This window comes from Podarcis cretensis (genome assembly GCF_951804945.1).
Source record: "Podarcis cretensis genome assembly, chromosome: 6".
Lineage (NCBI taxonomy): Eukaryota > Metazoa > Chordata > Lepidosauria > Squamata > Lacertidae > Podarcis > Podarcis cretensis.
In genome coordinates, this window is record NC_137175.1 from 26,940,885 (window position 1) to 26,958,737 (window position 17,853).

The window sequence follows — 17,853 nt, forward strand, 5'->3', positions numbered from 1 at the left end:
CTGCTCCGTTACAAAAGCAGTCGAGAGAGGCTCTTGGCACCGAGGTGGCACACAACGCAAACACGCTGGGTGGGGAAGCAGCACCCGGGCACTCTTCCATTGATTTCGCTTTTGCGAGTGCTCCAACTCCGCTGCCTCCTTGCAGGAGTCCTTTCTCCGGCGTCGAGTTCATCTGCTTAATTACATTGATCTCCCCCTCCCTCCCTCCCTCCCTCCCTCCTCTCGGATCGCCTTGTGCCAAAACAAGACGGGATGCATTATTGGGGGTTTTGCAGTTGCTGAGGTCAAGGCAAGTGACGGGAGCGAGTGCGTGGCGTCCGCCCTCCCCTACTCTGAGCGAGAGACGGCGAGCGAGAAAAGGCAAGCGTTAGGACTCGGGGGAAATCTCTCTTTCTCTGCCCCCCCTTCCTCCTCCTCCTTCCCCCTTCGCTTCTTCAATCAGCTTGTGCTACTCATCAGATCAGGGATAGCTGAGGCTTCAGCTGTGTGCGCCAGAGAGCCGCTCTCCCAACTCCTCGGTCTTTCCAATGCAAGGGATGTTTGCAAGGCGCGCGGAGAACCACCGGCTGTGCTGCTGCTGCTGCTGCTCCCGCTACCACCCTGGGCAGGGGATGTGAACTCCCTTAAAGAATGACTAGGATTGCCACGATTGCCATTCTTTTGCAGCTGTTGCAAAAAACCGGAGGACAGGGCTTCGCAGGTAAGGGGCGTTGGGCTCTTGCCGCGTGCCTCTGTGCAGCGGGTGGAGGTGGGTGCCTTGAACTCCGAGCAGCGCTCCTCAAGACGACTGTGGGTTGCGCTGCGTCGCGTCCTCCCTTTCCTTCCGGGTGTGCAGCTGCGAGTGTGAAAGGCTAGGTCAGATGGCTGGACTCATGGCCCCGTTTACTTGGGAGTCAGCTCCATTGAACTCAGTGGGACTTTCTTTTGAGTCGACCTGTATAAGTTGTTTTATATATATAAAAATGCATTGTACTGGCTGTCTGTCTTGGCTTGTGGGAGATTGACTTCGCATGATGGGTGTTCAGAGCTTATCTGGCAAGCTCTAGGTAGAAGCTGAGCTATAGGGAATATAGGCGTTTTGCGTTTTCGTTGCCCATCTTGTTACACACGCGCAGCCATAAAACGCCAATCAGGAGGCAGCCTTGAGCTTATTTACCCGGGAGTAAGTCCCATTGAACTCAAGGAAGCTTGTTTCTGTGTAGTATTGCACTTTCTTCAAGTGTGATGAAGACAGCTGAGGAACGTGGCTTCCACAGGCAACTGAAAATAAGGAGGCAGGTTAGAGTATTGTTGGCTTTCAGTATCAGAAATGGAACTTCCAAATAAACTCTGTATTGTGTTTGGCTTCATGGGAATTTTTTGTTGGTGGGGGGCACCATTAGACATGTTTCTATATTTTAGGAAGCCTGATTTTTTTTTTTTAAAAAAAAATGTTGTGCCTTGTGTGATATTTGAAGGCATTCCTTCCTTTGCGGAGTCAAGCCACTCCAGTCCTTTTTATAGTAAACAGTTGGTCTCCCATCAAAGGAGGAGGAGGAGGAGTGCCAAGTGTTTCAGAAATGTGCCACATCAGGTTGAGGAGTCCGGCTGTACCTTTAAATCACAACTTGGGAATGTTTTAATTGAAAGTTCATTGGGTAACTCCTCCACCCCTTTCCCCACCAACCTCTGGGATCTAAAGGGCTGGAATAACTTTCTTTGGATAGCTGACAAGTCTGATTTGTTCTTTGACACTTGTCCCGTTGCTGTCATTTTAATCTTGAGAGAGGTTGTGTCTTGGAGCATACACAGCCAAAACCTAGAAGCCCTTTGGAATCTCATTCCCTTCATTCTTCAGTCGGAATTTCCTTGTGAGAGATGATTCCTCACATGGTTTCTTTATCCTGCTGTAAATTTCTCCCCCTCCCGCTGTGTAGATTCCTCACATGCTTTCTTTGTCCTACTGTGGACTTTCCTTTATTTTTAAAAGTCTGTCTGAAAAGTAAATAATAATTACCTAGATTTAAGAAAATGTCCATCTCACCTACCCAGTTATTGAAAATTATTATTTTAAATGCCTACAACCCATTTATGGAGACAACAGCTGTAAGGCATGGCTACTTGGGTATTACAAGTATTGAGGCTCGACTCCAGCAACCTTCAGGCTTGAGTGCAATTCAGCAGAATGGTCTTTAGGGCTAAGAAGATGCTGAAAGATCAAAGAACTCTTGGCTGCTCTGCGAAATATACTCCTATTGGCAGAGCATGCAAATAGGGAGATCACTGTTCAGAAGCCTGCAGAAAAATCTCTCCTTGAATGCTTCTACTGAAAATGTTAAACTTAACTTTAAAAAAGGAGGGAATCATACGAATGGAAGTGATCCTATTAAGCTCTGCAAAAGGCAGAGTGATCTGCATAACGGGCAACAGAAGGTAACTGACTGAGTTACTGTATTCTGGACTTTCCTGGTCTGGTGTTGTTCAGATGTTTTGGACCACAGCTCCCATCATCCCTGACCATTGGCCACACTGGCTGGGGCTGGTGGGAGATGTAGTCCAAAAGTTTATCAGATTGGGAAGGCTGCTATATGCAACGTATATCATTGCAGGGAAAGGAATATCACCTCAGATTTAATTCTAAAAAACTGACAAAGTCACCATTGTGACACTCCTCCCATAAGAAGGGAGTTCACTCAAATATCATTTCCACTGTTTGTGGCTGCTGAACAGAGGACTTCTGAGATGTGTAAATTTCAAGACTAGTTTAGTTTAGACTAAGTTTAGTCTAAGTTTAGACTAACATCCTGTTCCTACACATATTGATATGGAAATAATCCCCCATTTTCAGTAGACTTGCTTCTTCCTCTTTTGGATTCTGTAGAACTTGCTTCATGCTTGCATCATCAAAAAGCGGTGATCATATGAACATTTGTTCTGCACTAAGTTCTACTTGACTCAGCAGAACTTGCATAATATTTGTGTATTGCCCGTTACCATTATTGGTAACACAGCTTTCTAATGGCAGATCCCCTACCTGGGGGGGAAAGAATCTGTAAAATGGGGTAAGGGGGTAGATTGAGAGTTCATTATCAAACAGTAGCACTGTGGTCCTTTAATCTGAGTTTTGGTATCAATGTCTAAACTTTTATAAAGCAGAGGAGGAGGTGGAGGTGGAGCCAGAAATTGGAGATGGCGAACGAATGTAATTATAAAACTTAAAAGTGAATTGGGCCCCACAGATTATCCAATGGGTCAGAAGCTTCCATTATCACTGTTTGTTAAGGAAGAAAGGCAGTGTTTGCTTTCTGTGATTGTGAATGCCACCTTTCACCCCGTCTTTCAGTTGCCTGCTTTGCTGCTGAAAAAGATAAAAGAATCTTATTTATAGAAATAAACATGACTTGGTGAGCCACTTCTGTAAATGAGGTTATGGGAAGTGCTGCCTGTTTTATTTTTAAGATTACACCTAACCACCGAAGACTTAATGCCCTGTAACCAATTTGCACAGCTAATACTCTGATAATGAAAGCAAAGATGAAATAAACGTTCACGAACGCCTCACCTCTCTGATGGATTTTCATGCCTAACCACATGAAAGCTTCCATCTGTTGCAGCCAGTGTATTTTCCCCGTTGTCCATCAGATGGTGCTGCCTTCATAACTATTAGATGCAATTATAGACTTGTCCACACAGGCTTTCCCATTGAGCTATGCTTTCAGTGCCTTTACGTCTTCTGTCAAAACTTCCAGGGTGTCCAGTTCTCTGAAGTTGGCTGTTGGAGTTTTGTTACTTGTTTGCAAAAAAATTGGATCGCAGAATATTGGATCAAGATTGAAAAACCCAAGACTGAAGTGATATCTTGGTACTGCTTACATCTCCATGTCCCATAGAAGTCAGCAGAGCTGAGGCAAATGCAAATTACAGTCTTGTTTCTTGTGAAATTCTTGACCATCAACTAGTAGACTTAGGCTGCAGTCCTAACCCCACTTACCTGGAAGTACGCCCCACCAAATTCAATAGGACATACTTCTGAGTTGACATGGTTAGGATTGCACTCTTAGACCTCGGGTTAAGTACCTGATTTGTTCCGGAGGTCTCTTCTTAATCTAAAACTGTTCTTAACCTGAAGCACCACTTTAGCTAATGGGGCCTCCTGCTGCTGCCGTGCCGCCGGAGCACGATTTCTGTTCTTATCCTGAAGCAAAGTTCTTAACCCAAGGTACTATTTCTGGGTTAGCAGAGTCTGTTACCTGAAGTGTATGTAATCTGAAGCATATGTAACCTGAGGTACCACTGTAGTTTTCAAACTTTCCTGCTACAGAGAACACGTTCCACACACATTTATCTGCTGATGAACTGTTGTCTTCTGTGGACAGTTACAGGGAGGCAATGACAGCTTGTGCAGAGAATATGTGTGAACTGAAAGTACCTTCTAGAGGCACTTCTGAAAACCTCCACAGCTGCATATTGCATGGGGAAGATTGGTAGTGATGAACAGAGTGGGAATCTTCTCCATCATTACTGATTTTGTCACTGAGAAGCCCTTGGTAAGCTTGAATAAGAACAATCCAGCAATTTTTTTTTCATACTTTTGGAAAGACCACAAGTGGGACATGAAACCCATAGCTTTCACCTGCTGTATTTGCCTCCAGTATTCTGTGGCCTGCTGCTTCTGCACATAAGAGATCCCATTTAGATCTCTCAGCGGCTATTAGCATTGATAGCTACCCTTCATGAATGTGTCTATTCATCTTACAAAACCATCTAAGCAATAGCCATTACCACGTCTTGTGGCAGTGAATCCTACAAATTATGCATTGTGTGAAGGGCTTTGTTCTGCTGGTCCTGAATCTATAGCCAATCAATGTCTTTATGTGAGTTCTAGGATGACGGGCTTTCCAAAGTTTGGAAAGCTGCGTCTTAGCACTTCACATTTTGGGTGGAAACAAATGACTGTTTGCCAAATGGGAATGTGTCACAATTAGGATGCAACTGACAGTAAGCCAGGACAGTTTCCCCACACATCGGTGGAAGTTCTCACTTTGCTGTAAAGTGATCACTTCTCACATAGTTCTGTGTACCACTTGTTAAACAATCATCTGTACTCATCTACTGTTAGAAGTTCCTTGCCAGACTGCTGCTGATATTTCCTAACATGCATACCACTTGTGGCGAACGATCAGTGTTTTCTCCGCAATTGCTCGCTGGAGCAAATGTGCTTCTGCACTTAAAAAAAAGAAAAGAAAGAAAAGCATGTAGCTCTTCCCTTAGGACTTTCAGATTTGTTCCATGGGTACCTTTGCAGGGCAGAATAGTAGAACGTTTCATGCACTCTTTACATTGGAGTAGTCCATTAGCTTCAGAGTTAATATCTGTGGGGAGTGAAACACAGTATGTTTCATAAGTTCCCCTTGGACAGCAGTATTCTGTTTCAGCATATGTTAAATCTAACCACTGGCAGAATTCTTATTGGCATATGCAGTTTGCATGAGCTTCACCAGTAAAGAATGGAGCGGAGTCTACCATGCTGTTGTTTACAATTCATACTGCTTTGGACTTACATATGAATATGTTCTATGGAAGATCCCTGAATTAAGCAATCCATAGCATTGGATAACCACTAAGGGCATTGAAAATGGGTTGAAGATGGGTATTCCAGCACGACAATGACCCAAAACACATGGCCAAGGCAACAAAGGAGTGGCTCAAGAAGAAGCACATTAAGGTCCTGGAGTGGCCTAGCCAGTCACCAGACCTTAATCCCCTTGAAAATCTGTGAAAAGAGCTGAAGGTTTGAGTAGCTACACACCAGCCTCAAAATCTTACTGACTTGGAGAGGAGTGGGACAAAATACCTCCTGAGATGTGTGCAAACCTGGTGGCCACCTACAAAAAACCTCTGTAATTGCCAACAAGGGTTTTGCCACCAAGTACTAAGTCATTTTTTGCAAAGGGATCAAATACTTACTTCACTCATTATAATGCACATCAATCTCTGACTTTTGTCTTCTGGGTTTCTGGGGTTTTTCCTGTTGTTATTCTGTCTCTCACAGCTACAATAAACCTACCATTAAAATTATGGACTGGTCATTTCTTTGTCAGAAGGCAAACGGGCAAATTTAGCAGGGGATCAAATACTCCCCCCCCCCTCACTGTATAAGTAAAACCATTCCATCTTCTAGCTACCTAACAGGTACTTACTTGGTGCCCAGCCCATCAAGTCATTTTCCTGACTCTTAAGATAGTTTCCAAAAAGTGTTGCTAGATTTTTGCCTTTTGGGGATTTTATTGTTTTATCTGAATAGCCGTTTTTAGTTTCACTGTATGTTGATATATTAGCATGTGTGTGTGTGTGTATTTTGCAAACCACTTAGAAACTTAGAAAACACATTATTTTTTTGCCTCTTAGAAAACACATTTTTAATATGAACAAATATGAAATTCTATAGGTATGAATTAAATAAATAAATGCAACCCAGTGCCTTGTTATCATCCAGAATGCAAGAGCGTCTGGGGGGAACTTTGTATGCCTCAAGGTTTGTTTTGCCCTTTTCTCTGACCTTTCCTTTACATTACAAATTTTAGCTGTAGCAGAGGCGTCATTTTCCTTCCAAATGTGTAGAATGATATGAACGCTTGGAATATTATCAGATGGACCATTGCGAAGAAAAATACCACATCATTGTATGAGGCAGCAGTTAAGGGCATTTTTGGCGGTAGAGGCAATGGAAGTTCGAAGTGGGTGGGGGCAGAAATGCAGAGAGATTTGGGAGTATAGTTAATTCACGTTACTAGCCCCCTGCCTTTGGTATGTTGGTCCTGTGCAAATGTAAGATGCTGAACATGGCAACTGTTAACAATATAGCAATTTAACTCCAAAATCCCTTTCCCTTTCCTCTGGGGAACTCTTAGCTGTTCAGTCCAATGTTGTTTTTCCTCTTGGCTGGCTTGATTTGTTTTTGCATAAAAGAACAATTAATGCTAAAAAGGCACTTGGAAAATAACAGCAGGAACTGGGTCTTTGCGTGTAAAAAGGCAAATGGTTACTGTACCTCCAATTTATATTGCATCCCCACTTTTGCAAATGTTTAGCCTTCTCTCTACACACTGTTTTGTCCTGTGTTCATTTGAGGGAGCCCTAGAGCCTGCCACCCCATAAATGGTTTTTGGAAAAGTGTGTGTGTGTGTGTGTGTGTGTGTGTGTTAGACAATTATTATTGAATACTGAAGTATCCTTTCTTTAAAATAAGGGATCACTGTTAGTTGCCATGGAAACTACTGTGCTGTCCAAAAAGGTAGATCTTAGTTTTGTGGAGCAGAGATTGGAGCAAAGGTTATTTCTTCTGGCAACTACTATTTATGATGTGTATTAAAACCTTTTGCAGCTAATAGACAAAATAAGATAAATTGATTTTGAGTATTTGTGGCTTTGAACGCTCCCTTAGTTCATGGATAGTTCATAGTCCTTGCCTTTAGCTTTTTTAAATGTCTTACTTAGCTACCCCTCTACAAACAACTTACTTCTAGAGAAGTTGTGCTGAAGTCCAGAGGGTTACAGCAGAGAAAGAATAATACAAATTTGCTGTTGTTAAGCACATCCGCAGAAGAATGCAATATCTGTTTCCCTTATTCTTGTGAGGACAGCAGGTCACCTTTGAATGAATGGTGCTAAGCTAGGCAAGTGCCCACATCTGGCCAGGAACAGGGTGTAGCTCAGTGGTAGATCATCTGCTTTGAATATCAAGGTCCCAGCTTCATTCCCCTATCTCTTCAGGTAGGACTGGGCGAGACCCCCTGTTTGAGATCCTGGAGAGTTAACTGCCAAGCATTATAGGCAGTGCTAAGCTAGATGAACCCGGGGTCTGATTCAGTATAAGGTAGCTCCCCATGTTCCTATGTCCTTGGCCTAGGCCATGGTTCATTCAAGGCAAGTTCTTCCAGCTGAGCTGTTTGCCCCCAAAGCAGATGATGCCTCTGAGCAGACAGAAGCTGTGGCAGGTATGCTTAGACTGAAGTCCAGCTCCAAAGGACTTCTAGCAGATCCCTCACTGTGAGAAGTGAGGTTACAGGGAACCAGGCAGAGGGCCATCTTGGCAGTGGTGCTCTTCCTGTAGAATGCCCTCCCATCAGATGTCAAGGAGATAAAATAACTACAACTTTTAGAAGACACCTGAAGGGAAGTTTTTAATGTGTGGTTTTTTATTTAGGAGTTTTTATGAGTGTTGGAAGTCACCCAGGGTGGCTGGGGCAACCCATATATCCATATGGGAGAGGTAAATAAAAATAAAAATAAATGATGGAGACTGCAACAGCTATTCCCACCATCTTTTCTTCTTTGGTCCTTTCTCCTTCCACACCAGCTTGTGGCGTATCTGTAGCTCTGTTTGATCACACATGTAGGAAGGGAAGGGAAACCTCTCCTTGGAGGTGAGAACTCCATGTTCTTGATTCAGTGCTGGGAGCTAAAGGAATTCCTGGTCACAGCCCTGCCAACACTACCTGTGTGACAAAGATGGAAGCAAAATGCTTGGTTCTTTGGTCTCTGATCTTAAGAATGGTTTGCCATCTGGATAAGGTGGGACAAACTTCTTTGACGGCTTATTATGATACCACTTAAATAGTTACGTATTAATGTATACTGCTTATTATTTTGCCTGATGGAGTTTTTTTTTAATAGAACAGACTGGCTGCCTTCTTTGCATCGTGTGCAGTCTTATTATATGCACTTTCCCTTTGTTCGGCTCTTTTAATAAACTCCCACTTCTCTTCATGTGGCGTCATTTAGTGTGTGGAACTTCCTCCTCCCACTGGCCATTTTAATAAAGGTTATGCCTTTTCCCTTTGGATAACCTTCTCCTTGCAGATGGACTCTGCTTTTGCCGTTGTGGGAAGGTCATACCCATTAAGACACAGCCATGCTGTTTCTAAATGAACAACACTCTGCATATAAACGATGACTTTCTCATGAGTCAGAGCTCTGTAGTCTGGCCCTGTGGGGTGCTGTAACAGCCTAAGCTCCCGCTGCAACTTGCTATTACAGCAGCCAAGGATCATATTTCCTTTATGGGGGGGCGGGGGAGAGAGAGAGAGAGAGAGAAATGTTCTGTCTAATCTAAGCTAAGCATATCACATGCATCTTTTAATCAGGCCTTCTGTTTTCTCTCTCTCTCTTCCTAATAGCAGATAATTGCATATAATCTTATCATGCAGTGATTCTGAAATGCAAAAAATGCCTAGAACCAGATCCTGGTGCATTAAATAATATCAGAGAAGAGACTGTGATGACTTTATTAATATATAATGTGGCCCTTTGCTATAAAGTGAGCTGGTACTTATTTGGTGTCTGCCCTTGCACAAGGAAAGCAGAGCTTAGATTTTAGATATCCGTTTTCTGCAAACAAGGCTTTGTAATGAGCAAAGCACAGACCTTGAGTCAGATAATTCCCCACTCGCTTTACTCTTTGTGTTAATGCTGAACTGTTCTCCTTGCCTTTTTATTTCACTCAACCGCACCGGAGCAGTAGGTTTTGCTTTACTTGTCTTGATTCAGAGTTAAGAATGGCAATGCTGGTGTTCAGTAAAAGTGGCTGGTGGAACAATCCTATGCATAGCTGTTCAAAAGTCAGTCCTATTGCGTTCAAGGGGGTTTATTGCCAGATGACTGCATATAGGATTGCACCCTCAGCCATTTACTTGACACATGCATTTTAGATGACATGGAGTTTGATTGTGGTGGGAAAAGTTTGGTAGGGGGACTGTTTGTATTGAGTAAATTAGCGAGAAGAACACCAAAATCAATATATATCTATATGCAGGGTGTCGTGTGGCACTTACTGTAACAACTTCATGGTTAGTAACGGCATATAGGTATTTTTCTGGGGGGGGGGCATTGGATGTTAATCAGCTGGCAACTGTGGCTTAAAAGTGTTGACTTGCTTGCACAAATGAGCCGAGGGACCACAGATAATTTCCATACCCCATCCAGCACAAGACATTTAAAACACCACTGCTAAGACTGTCTCTCCACTTGCCCTTCCTAAATGGGTTTCCAGCTACCTGATATTTGCACCTGTTTTAAAAATTGAAAGGACTCTAGGTGCTGTGCAGGAAGGGGGAACCTGCGGCCCTAAAGGCAATCTGTCAATGTCTGTCTAAATCTGTCAGTTTTATTTTTTAACAGTTCAGATTTCCACATTTCTGCATTAGTTTGTGCTTTTCTGTAGGTCTGCATAAAAATTCATCAGCATTTAGTGCAAATTTATAGTACTAATAATTTTCATTTTGCAAGGGATTTCCCCAAAATATTTTATATGCCGTTTTCACTAATATATGCATTTTTTACACATACATATTCACCAGAGCTTTCCAAACTGTGTGTCGTGACACATTAATGTGTTGGCTGCAGTGTGTAGGTGTATTGCATAGATGCTCCCTGCGCTCTTCCCAGGACTGGAATGGGGTTAGTTTAATCTCTGGTTTGCTAGTTAAACTGAATTAATGTGTTGTGAAATAATGCATGTCTAAAAAGTGTGTAACCAACATGAAAAGTTTGGAAAACTCAGATATACACTACTCTGGTGCACATTATTTGTATGTAGAACTGTGGATTGCAAAATTCAGAGAAGTGCAAATTTCAAAGGAGAGATGTTTTTCAATTTGCATATTGTTTCAAGAAGTGCTAATTAGGTAGATTCACATTAAAATCCTGCCAAATGAAATTTCTCTCCCATTCCTGGTGACAATATGCAAAGATACTAGCTTGGAAATGTATGTACAGGCAAGTCGCTGGTTGCGTATTGTAAGGGATGCGGGAGGCGCTGTGGTCTGAGCCACTGAGCCTCTTTGGCATGCTGATCAGAAGGTCAGCAGTTCGAATCCGCGTGGTGGGGTGAGCTCCTATTGCTTTGTCCCAGCTTCTGCCAACCTAGCAGTTTGAAAGCATACCAGCGTAAGTAGATAAATGGGTACCGCTGTGGCGGGAAGGTAAATGGCGTTTCCATGTGCTCTGGCACTTGTCCTGTTGTGCCAGAAGCAGTTTAGTCCTGCTGGCCACATGACCCAGAAAGCTGTCTGTGGACAAACAACGGCTCCCTTGGCCTGAAAGTGAGATGAGCACTGCAACTGCATAGTCGCCTTTGACTGGACTTAACCATCCAGGAGTCCTTTACCTTTTTAACTGTGTACTGTAGGAAACCAAGAATGGACGCATGAAGATTCCCAAAAAGAAATGAGAGAGAAAACAACTGTTTTTTCAAAACATGCCAAATGTTATTGGTGTCTTTTTACAAAGGATCCCTTTATTTTTCAGGGGGCTGATTTCAAAACTGACTTCTTCACTCAAAGGCATCTTCGGTCAAAATCACATTTTCCTATTACACTTTTGTGGTTACTGATTTTTAAGATGTAGGGAGCTCAGATGAAGGCAGCATCTGAGTCCTCCTTGCTTCACAGAACCCCTTCACCGAACAGAGATATTGTGTGTGTGTGTCTGTGTGCCCCTCACTGTATATAGTCCTGACCTCCAGGTGTTCAGCAAGTGACATGAATGAGCCTGCTCACATACAGTTGTACGTGCACAGAATACTATTTCATGATTGGGAGCTTTGCTTTTCCTGAACTGTCCAGAGTTATGTAGAAACAAACAAACAGAAAGCACCTGTCTAAGAAGTGTCCTGCTGGATCAGGCCAAAGGACAATCTAATCTAGCATCCACACAGACCATTCAGATGCCTACAGAAAGCTCATAACCAGGACAGCTCTTCTCCTTCTGAGTGCAAGCAACTAGAATTTCAAGGCATTCTGCTTCTGACAACGGAACATAGTTATCATAGCTTTTAGTCATGAATAGCCTTACCTTCCATGAATCTGTCCAATCCTCTCTTAAAGCAGGCCAAGTTGGTGGTCATCCACCACTATATCATGTGGCAGTGAATTCCATAGTTTAACGGTATGCAGTACTTTCTCTTGTCTGTCTTGAATTTTCCAATATTCAGCTTCCTTACATGGCCCTGAGTGCCAGTGTTATGGAAGAGGGAGAGAGAAAAACTGTACTCACTTTCTTCACACTATGCCTAATTTTATATACATTTATCAATTGCTCTTATACTTGCCTCTTTTTCTTTGAACCAAAAAGGTCCAACCTTTGTAAGCACAGGGTAGTTGCTTCATCCCTTTGGTTGTACTCTACATTCACGTTTCTGTGGTACCAAAATTCAGTCATCTCAATCCTATTTACCTTATTCACTGGCTTCTGGCAAATGTGCCACACAGAGAACTTCTGGTCAAAGCTTCTGTAGGCTTAATAGTTGATCTAAAACTTGGTGATACTCAAGCACAAAAAAAAAAAAAAAGTTTTGCAAATGGTTTACCCTGGAGAATTAAATTCTTTCTGGATAAGCAAGTATCTTAACAACACAGATAAACATTTAGCCTCGATACAGTATATTGGACTTCAATAACTCTAGGATACAGTTGTGATGACTCCCTCCCCTGTTAGATTTTTGTAGGCTTTGGATGTTTTGATTTATTTAAAGTCCTTTAAACCTGCTCTTCAACTGAAAAAGACTCCTAGCTTACCGTAATCAATAATAAGTTTGTCCCTGCCTTTGGAATTACAATGTAAGAGACATGACACAAAAGGAAAAGGAATTGGGTGGGAGGAGGAAAGCTTGGGCACTTCTTAGTTATAAGAATTTTATAAAAGTTCTCCCCCCCCCCCCGGGAATCAGCTGTTCCTTGTAGGAGTAAAATAACCTCCACATATGGCTTATAAAACATGCTTTGATTAGTTACAGGGTTTCAGACTGAGTCAGGAGCGTCTCTTTCTTGCTGTCCCTTAGTCCTCTGGCAATAGATATAGAGTCTGGTATCCTTCAGATATTCTCCTGCTGTACTCATTTGCTTCAGTAGTCACGAAATTAAAAGACGCCTACTCCTTGGGAGAAAGGCGATGGCAAACCTAGCAGAGACATCACCTTGCCAACAAAGGTCCATATAGTTAAAGCCATGGTTTTCCCAGTAGTGATGTATGGAAGTGAGAGCTGGACCATAAGGAAGGCTGATCGCCGAAGAATTGATGCCTTTGAATTATGGTGCTGGAGGAGACTCTTGAGAGTCCCATGGACTGCAAGAAGATCAAACGTATCCATTCTTCAGGAAATCAGCCCTGAGTGCTCACTGGAAGGACAGATCCTGAATCTGAGACTCCAGTACTTTGGCCACCTCATGAGAAGAGAAGACTCCCTGGAAAAGACCCTGATGTTGGGAAAGATGGAGGGCACAAGGAGAAGGGGATGACAGAGGACGAGATGGTTGGACAGTGTTCTCGAAGCTACAAACATGAGTCTGACCAAACTGCGGGAGGCAGTGGAAGACTGGAAAGATCAGGGATAGATGGCACATTCCTGGAAGGAGTTAGAGCAATCTACACACAACAAAGAGCTAGATTAATTATTAACAATACCCTGACAGAACAGTTTGAAATAGCAAAAGGCACTCGACAGGGGTGCCCTCTGTCACCGCTGTTGTTTATCATGGTTTTAGAGATAATCACAAACAAGATAAGAAAAACCCCAGAGATCCGTGGCATAAAAATAGGAGCGAAAGAATATAAACTGAAAACATATGCAGATGATCTTATGCTGTCATTGGAAGAACCAAAAGAGAGCGTCGGCAAAGTGTTAAAGCTACTAGAGGAATTTGGAAAATTATCCGGATTTAAATTGAACAGAGCAAAAACCAAAATAATGACCAAAAATATGGAAGAAGAAACCAAAAATGATCTTGAAAGTCAAACTGGAATTAAAATAACTAAAAAAGTAAAATACCTTGGAATCTGGTTAACTATGAAAAATATAAATCTGATTGAAAATAATTATAAGAAAACATGGAAAGAAATAATGAAGGACTTGGATACATGGAATAGAATACATCTCTCGTGGTTGGGGAGAATGGCGGTGATTAAAATGAGCTTACTACTTAAATTACTCTTCCTATTTCAGAATATACCGATAATTAGAGGAACCTCAATATTCAAAGAATGGCAGAGATTACTTTCTAAATTCATTTGGCAGGGAAAGAGACCAAGAATCAGATTTAAATTGCTCACAGACCAAAGAGATAGGGGTGGCCTTGCGGTTCCAAATTTGAGGTTATATTACGAAGCTGCATGTCTTTGTTGGGTAAAAGACTGGATTGTCATCAAAAACAAAAATTTGTTAGATCTAGAGGGGTTTAATCTAAGATTCGGTTGGCATGCCTATTTATGGCGAGACAAGGGAAGGGTTCATAAAGGTTTTTCTAATCACATTTTCAGAGGGCCACTGCTGGAAGTGTGGGAAAGGAATAAAAAACTGTTGGAGCAGAAAACGCCCTGGTGGTTATCACCAATAGACATTTTAACAATTAAAAAATTAAATATAGAGGGGGAAAGATGGACATATGAAGATTTACTAACCAAAACAGAATCCGGGTGGATTAGACCTTATGAAGAAATAAAAAGCAAGCTGACTGGCTGGATTCAATACCATCAAATTAATTCAATGTGGAGGGAAGATAATAAGATCGGAATAAATGACAAGAAATCTAGATTTCAGATTGAAATAATAGAAAGTAAAACAAAATTATTATCAAAAATGTACAACCAGTTGCTTGAGTGGGACACCAAGGACGAGGAAGTAAAGGATGTGATGGTGAAGTGGGCGGTAGACCTAGGGTACAACATAGACAAATGGAAGGCATTGTGGTGTAAAGATATGAATTTTTCAGCATGCACGACACTAAAGGAAAACATGTATAAGATGATGTACAGATGGTACATAACGCCGGTAAAACTACATAAAATGTATAGAATGGGCAATAAACTGTGTTGGAAATGTAAGAGCAAGGAGGGCGAATTCATTCATATGTGGTGGACGTGTGAGATTCTCAAAAAAATTTGGGAATCCATCTATAATGAATTTAAAAAAATTCTTAAATATACGTTTGTTAAAAAACCCGAAGCCTTCCTGCTGGGGATAATTGGTAAGGATATCAAAGAAGAAGATAGAACCCTTTTTCAATATGCAACGGTGGCCGCCAGAACCCTCATAGCACAGTACTGGAAAACACCAAAAATCCCAACACTAAAGGAGTGGCAACTTAAATTATCCGATTATTTGGAGCTGGCTAAATTGACACAGAAAATAAGAAATCAAAGAAGTGCAAAATTTAACAATGAATGGGATAAATTTAGGATATATATGGAAATAGAGACAAGGGGGAAATCAAAATGTTGATCAGAAACACATATGTACTTATAGAAATCACAGTAGGCATGAGATAACGCTTACTACGTAAAAAGTTTTATTAAGGAATAGACACAGCAGATAGATAAACAAGATAATAATTTCCGAAATCGAGATAAAGGGAAGTCGATCAATGTCATTAAAGTTGTATGTATTTCATGTTTTTTTCCTCTTTTTCTGTTTTTTCTTTTTCATTTTGTCTTTTGTATGTTTGTGAAATATATTTATGTCAAAATTTAATAAAAAAATTTTTTTAAAAAAAGGAAGACAGGAGTGCCTGGCGTGCTCTGGTCCATGGGGTCACGAAGAGTTGGACACGACTAAATGACTAAACAACACTCATTTGCTTCACTTTGTGTGATGCGTGTGTGTGTGTGTGTGTGTGTGTGTGTGTGTGTGTGAGAGAGAGAGAGAGAGAGAGAGATGGATGACTCCATGGTAGAATTCTAACTGAGTTTTAAATAGATTTTTTTTCTTTATAAATTTAGTTCTCATTAAAGTCACAAGTGATTATATCCACGGAGCAGTCTCCAATTAAATGTAGCTTGTTTGACACTGCTTTCTGTTAGTGTGACTGTCTGCAAAAGTGGCCTTTGCGTATAAGCATCAAGCATTCAGCCTGATATCAAAGAGGTTATGCCGTGGAATGTCTTCCTCCACAAACTACTTCCATGCTAGTAGAAGATCTCCCTCCCCAGCTTCAGCTGTTTGCTGGATTTTGTTAAGTTTCTACAAATGGGTTTTACAGTTTTAATTTTAACTTTTTGATTGGATTGTGCATACTATCCGGCATATTTTGCATGCCATAATAAAATGAGAACCTGAGCGAGCATGTGGATAAACTGGAACACGTTGGATACCAATGTAGGGGTGGCAAGCATGCTTTTTTATCTGGCACAGAATTAACCCCAGAGGCTGCCAGTGCCAGGGCCTGAGAAATTAGAAGTCAGCGAACAGCCTCTGAATAATTAGTTGTCCTTACGTGAACTTGCTAAGTAAATTGTATCTTTGCATAAGTATGTTTGTATAATACTATACATATGCATGACTGTGCCTTCCTTCTCCCTTTGGTACAGTGATGAAATACCCATTATTTTAACAGTGGAGCTTAGTAGCAAAGTTGGAGAGCAGACGTTTTTAGCTTGGCAGTTTGCAAAATCTTGGGATCTAAATAAAAACAAGAGACATGGTTTTGATTAAACTCAGCAACAATAACCATCATGGCAGCTAAGCACTAATAATTTAGAGAGGGCAATTATAGGTATGCCTACACTAGTCTCAATATCCAAAAGGAAGGCAGACATCTCATGAACATCCCAGACCCTAGCAATTGAGAAAAGACAAAAGTCCTCGTTGTTTAAGGGATCAGTTACACATCCACACCCACATGAATTTAAGCATCTTTGTAGTACTGTATAGGATTTTAGAAGTACCATATTGTCAGGATGCGGGTGGCGCTGTGGGTTAAACCACAGAGCCTAGGACTTGCCGATCAGAAGGTCAGTGGTTCGAATCCCCGCGACAGGGTGAGCTCCCGTTGCTTGGTCCCTGCTCCTGCCAACCTAGCAGTTCGAAAGCACATCAAAGTGCTCTGGCGGGAAGGTAAACGGCATTTCCGTGCACTGCTCTGGTTCACCAGAATCGGCTTAGTCATGCTGGCCACATGACCCGGAAGCTGTACGCCAGCTCCCTCGGCCAATAAAGCGAGATGAGCGCCACAACCCCAGAGTCGGTCACGACTGGACCTAATGGTCAGGGGTCCCTTTACCTTTAACATAGGTTGCAGTCCTGTATACGAAGTTGTTGTCATGGACATTATGTGGATGTGTCTTCTGATAAACAAAACAGAGTGGGTGGCTGGGTAGAGTGTGTGTATAAATTCAGTGGTGGTTAGTTTGTTTTTTGGTTACTATCTTTTAATGTTAGTATTGGTTTATAGATTATGAATGTTGTAGTATCCTATAATACGACTTTTGTTGTAATTGTGCTGTTTAGCTTATTTTTTTAGTTGCTTTACTAATAGATTGTAATTGTTTTACTGATCGTTTAATTATTCTATATGATTGATGTTGTATTTTGTTATTGTCATTTATTGCTTGTAAGCTGCTTTGCAATTCATGTGAATGAGAAGTGGAATAGAAATTTAATAAATTAGTCAATTAATCAAAACTATGGCTTCTTCCATAAAATTCTGTGAGTTGTGGTCTGTTCTGGTCAGGGTGCTGAGTTTTGTTAGGAGACCCCTATTCCCCCCTCTGAGCTACAATTCCCAGAATGGCCCAACAACCAACCTCACTTCCCAGGGAACTCTGAGTATTGTAACTCTGTGACGGGACTAGGGCTCTGATAACAACTCTCAGCATCCTTGGCAAATTACAGCTCCCATAAATCTTTGGGGGAAGCCATGACTCTTAAAGTGGAATAATAGTGCTTTGGGTGTGTGGTGTGGATGTGACCACAAATATCTCTAGGAAGCTGACCAGTAGGACATGATGGTGTTAAGCAATTTACCATTGTTTGTTCCCAGTATTTGGCAATTAGAGGCATACAGCGTATGAACATGGAGTTAATGTGATAATGCAATTTTCTAA

At 41.7% G+C, this 17,853-nt stretch overlaps 1 protein-coding gene across 17 annotated transcripts in view; it reads left to right on the forward strand.

The window, feature by feature from the left end:
• The first annotated feature begins 207 nt into the window (after positions 1-207).
• The window catches only part of PTPRT (protein tyrosine phosphatase receptor type T), a 619,839-nt gene continuing 602,193 nt past the window's right edge, over positions 208-17,853 (forward strand). For all 17 annotated transcript variants that reach the window (XM_079978848.1, XM_079978862.1, XM_079978850.1 and 14 more), the window contains exon 1: positions 208-700. In XM_079978848.1, the coding sequence (XP_079834974.1) occupies positions 631-700 (70 nt within the window). In that variant the 5' untranslated portion in view covers positions 208-630. The remainder of the gene's footprint in view (positions 701-17,853) is intronic.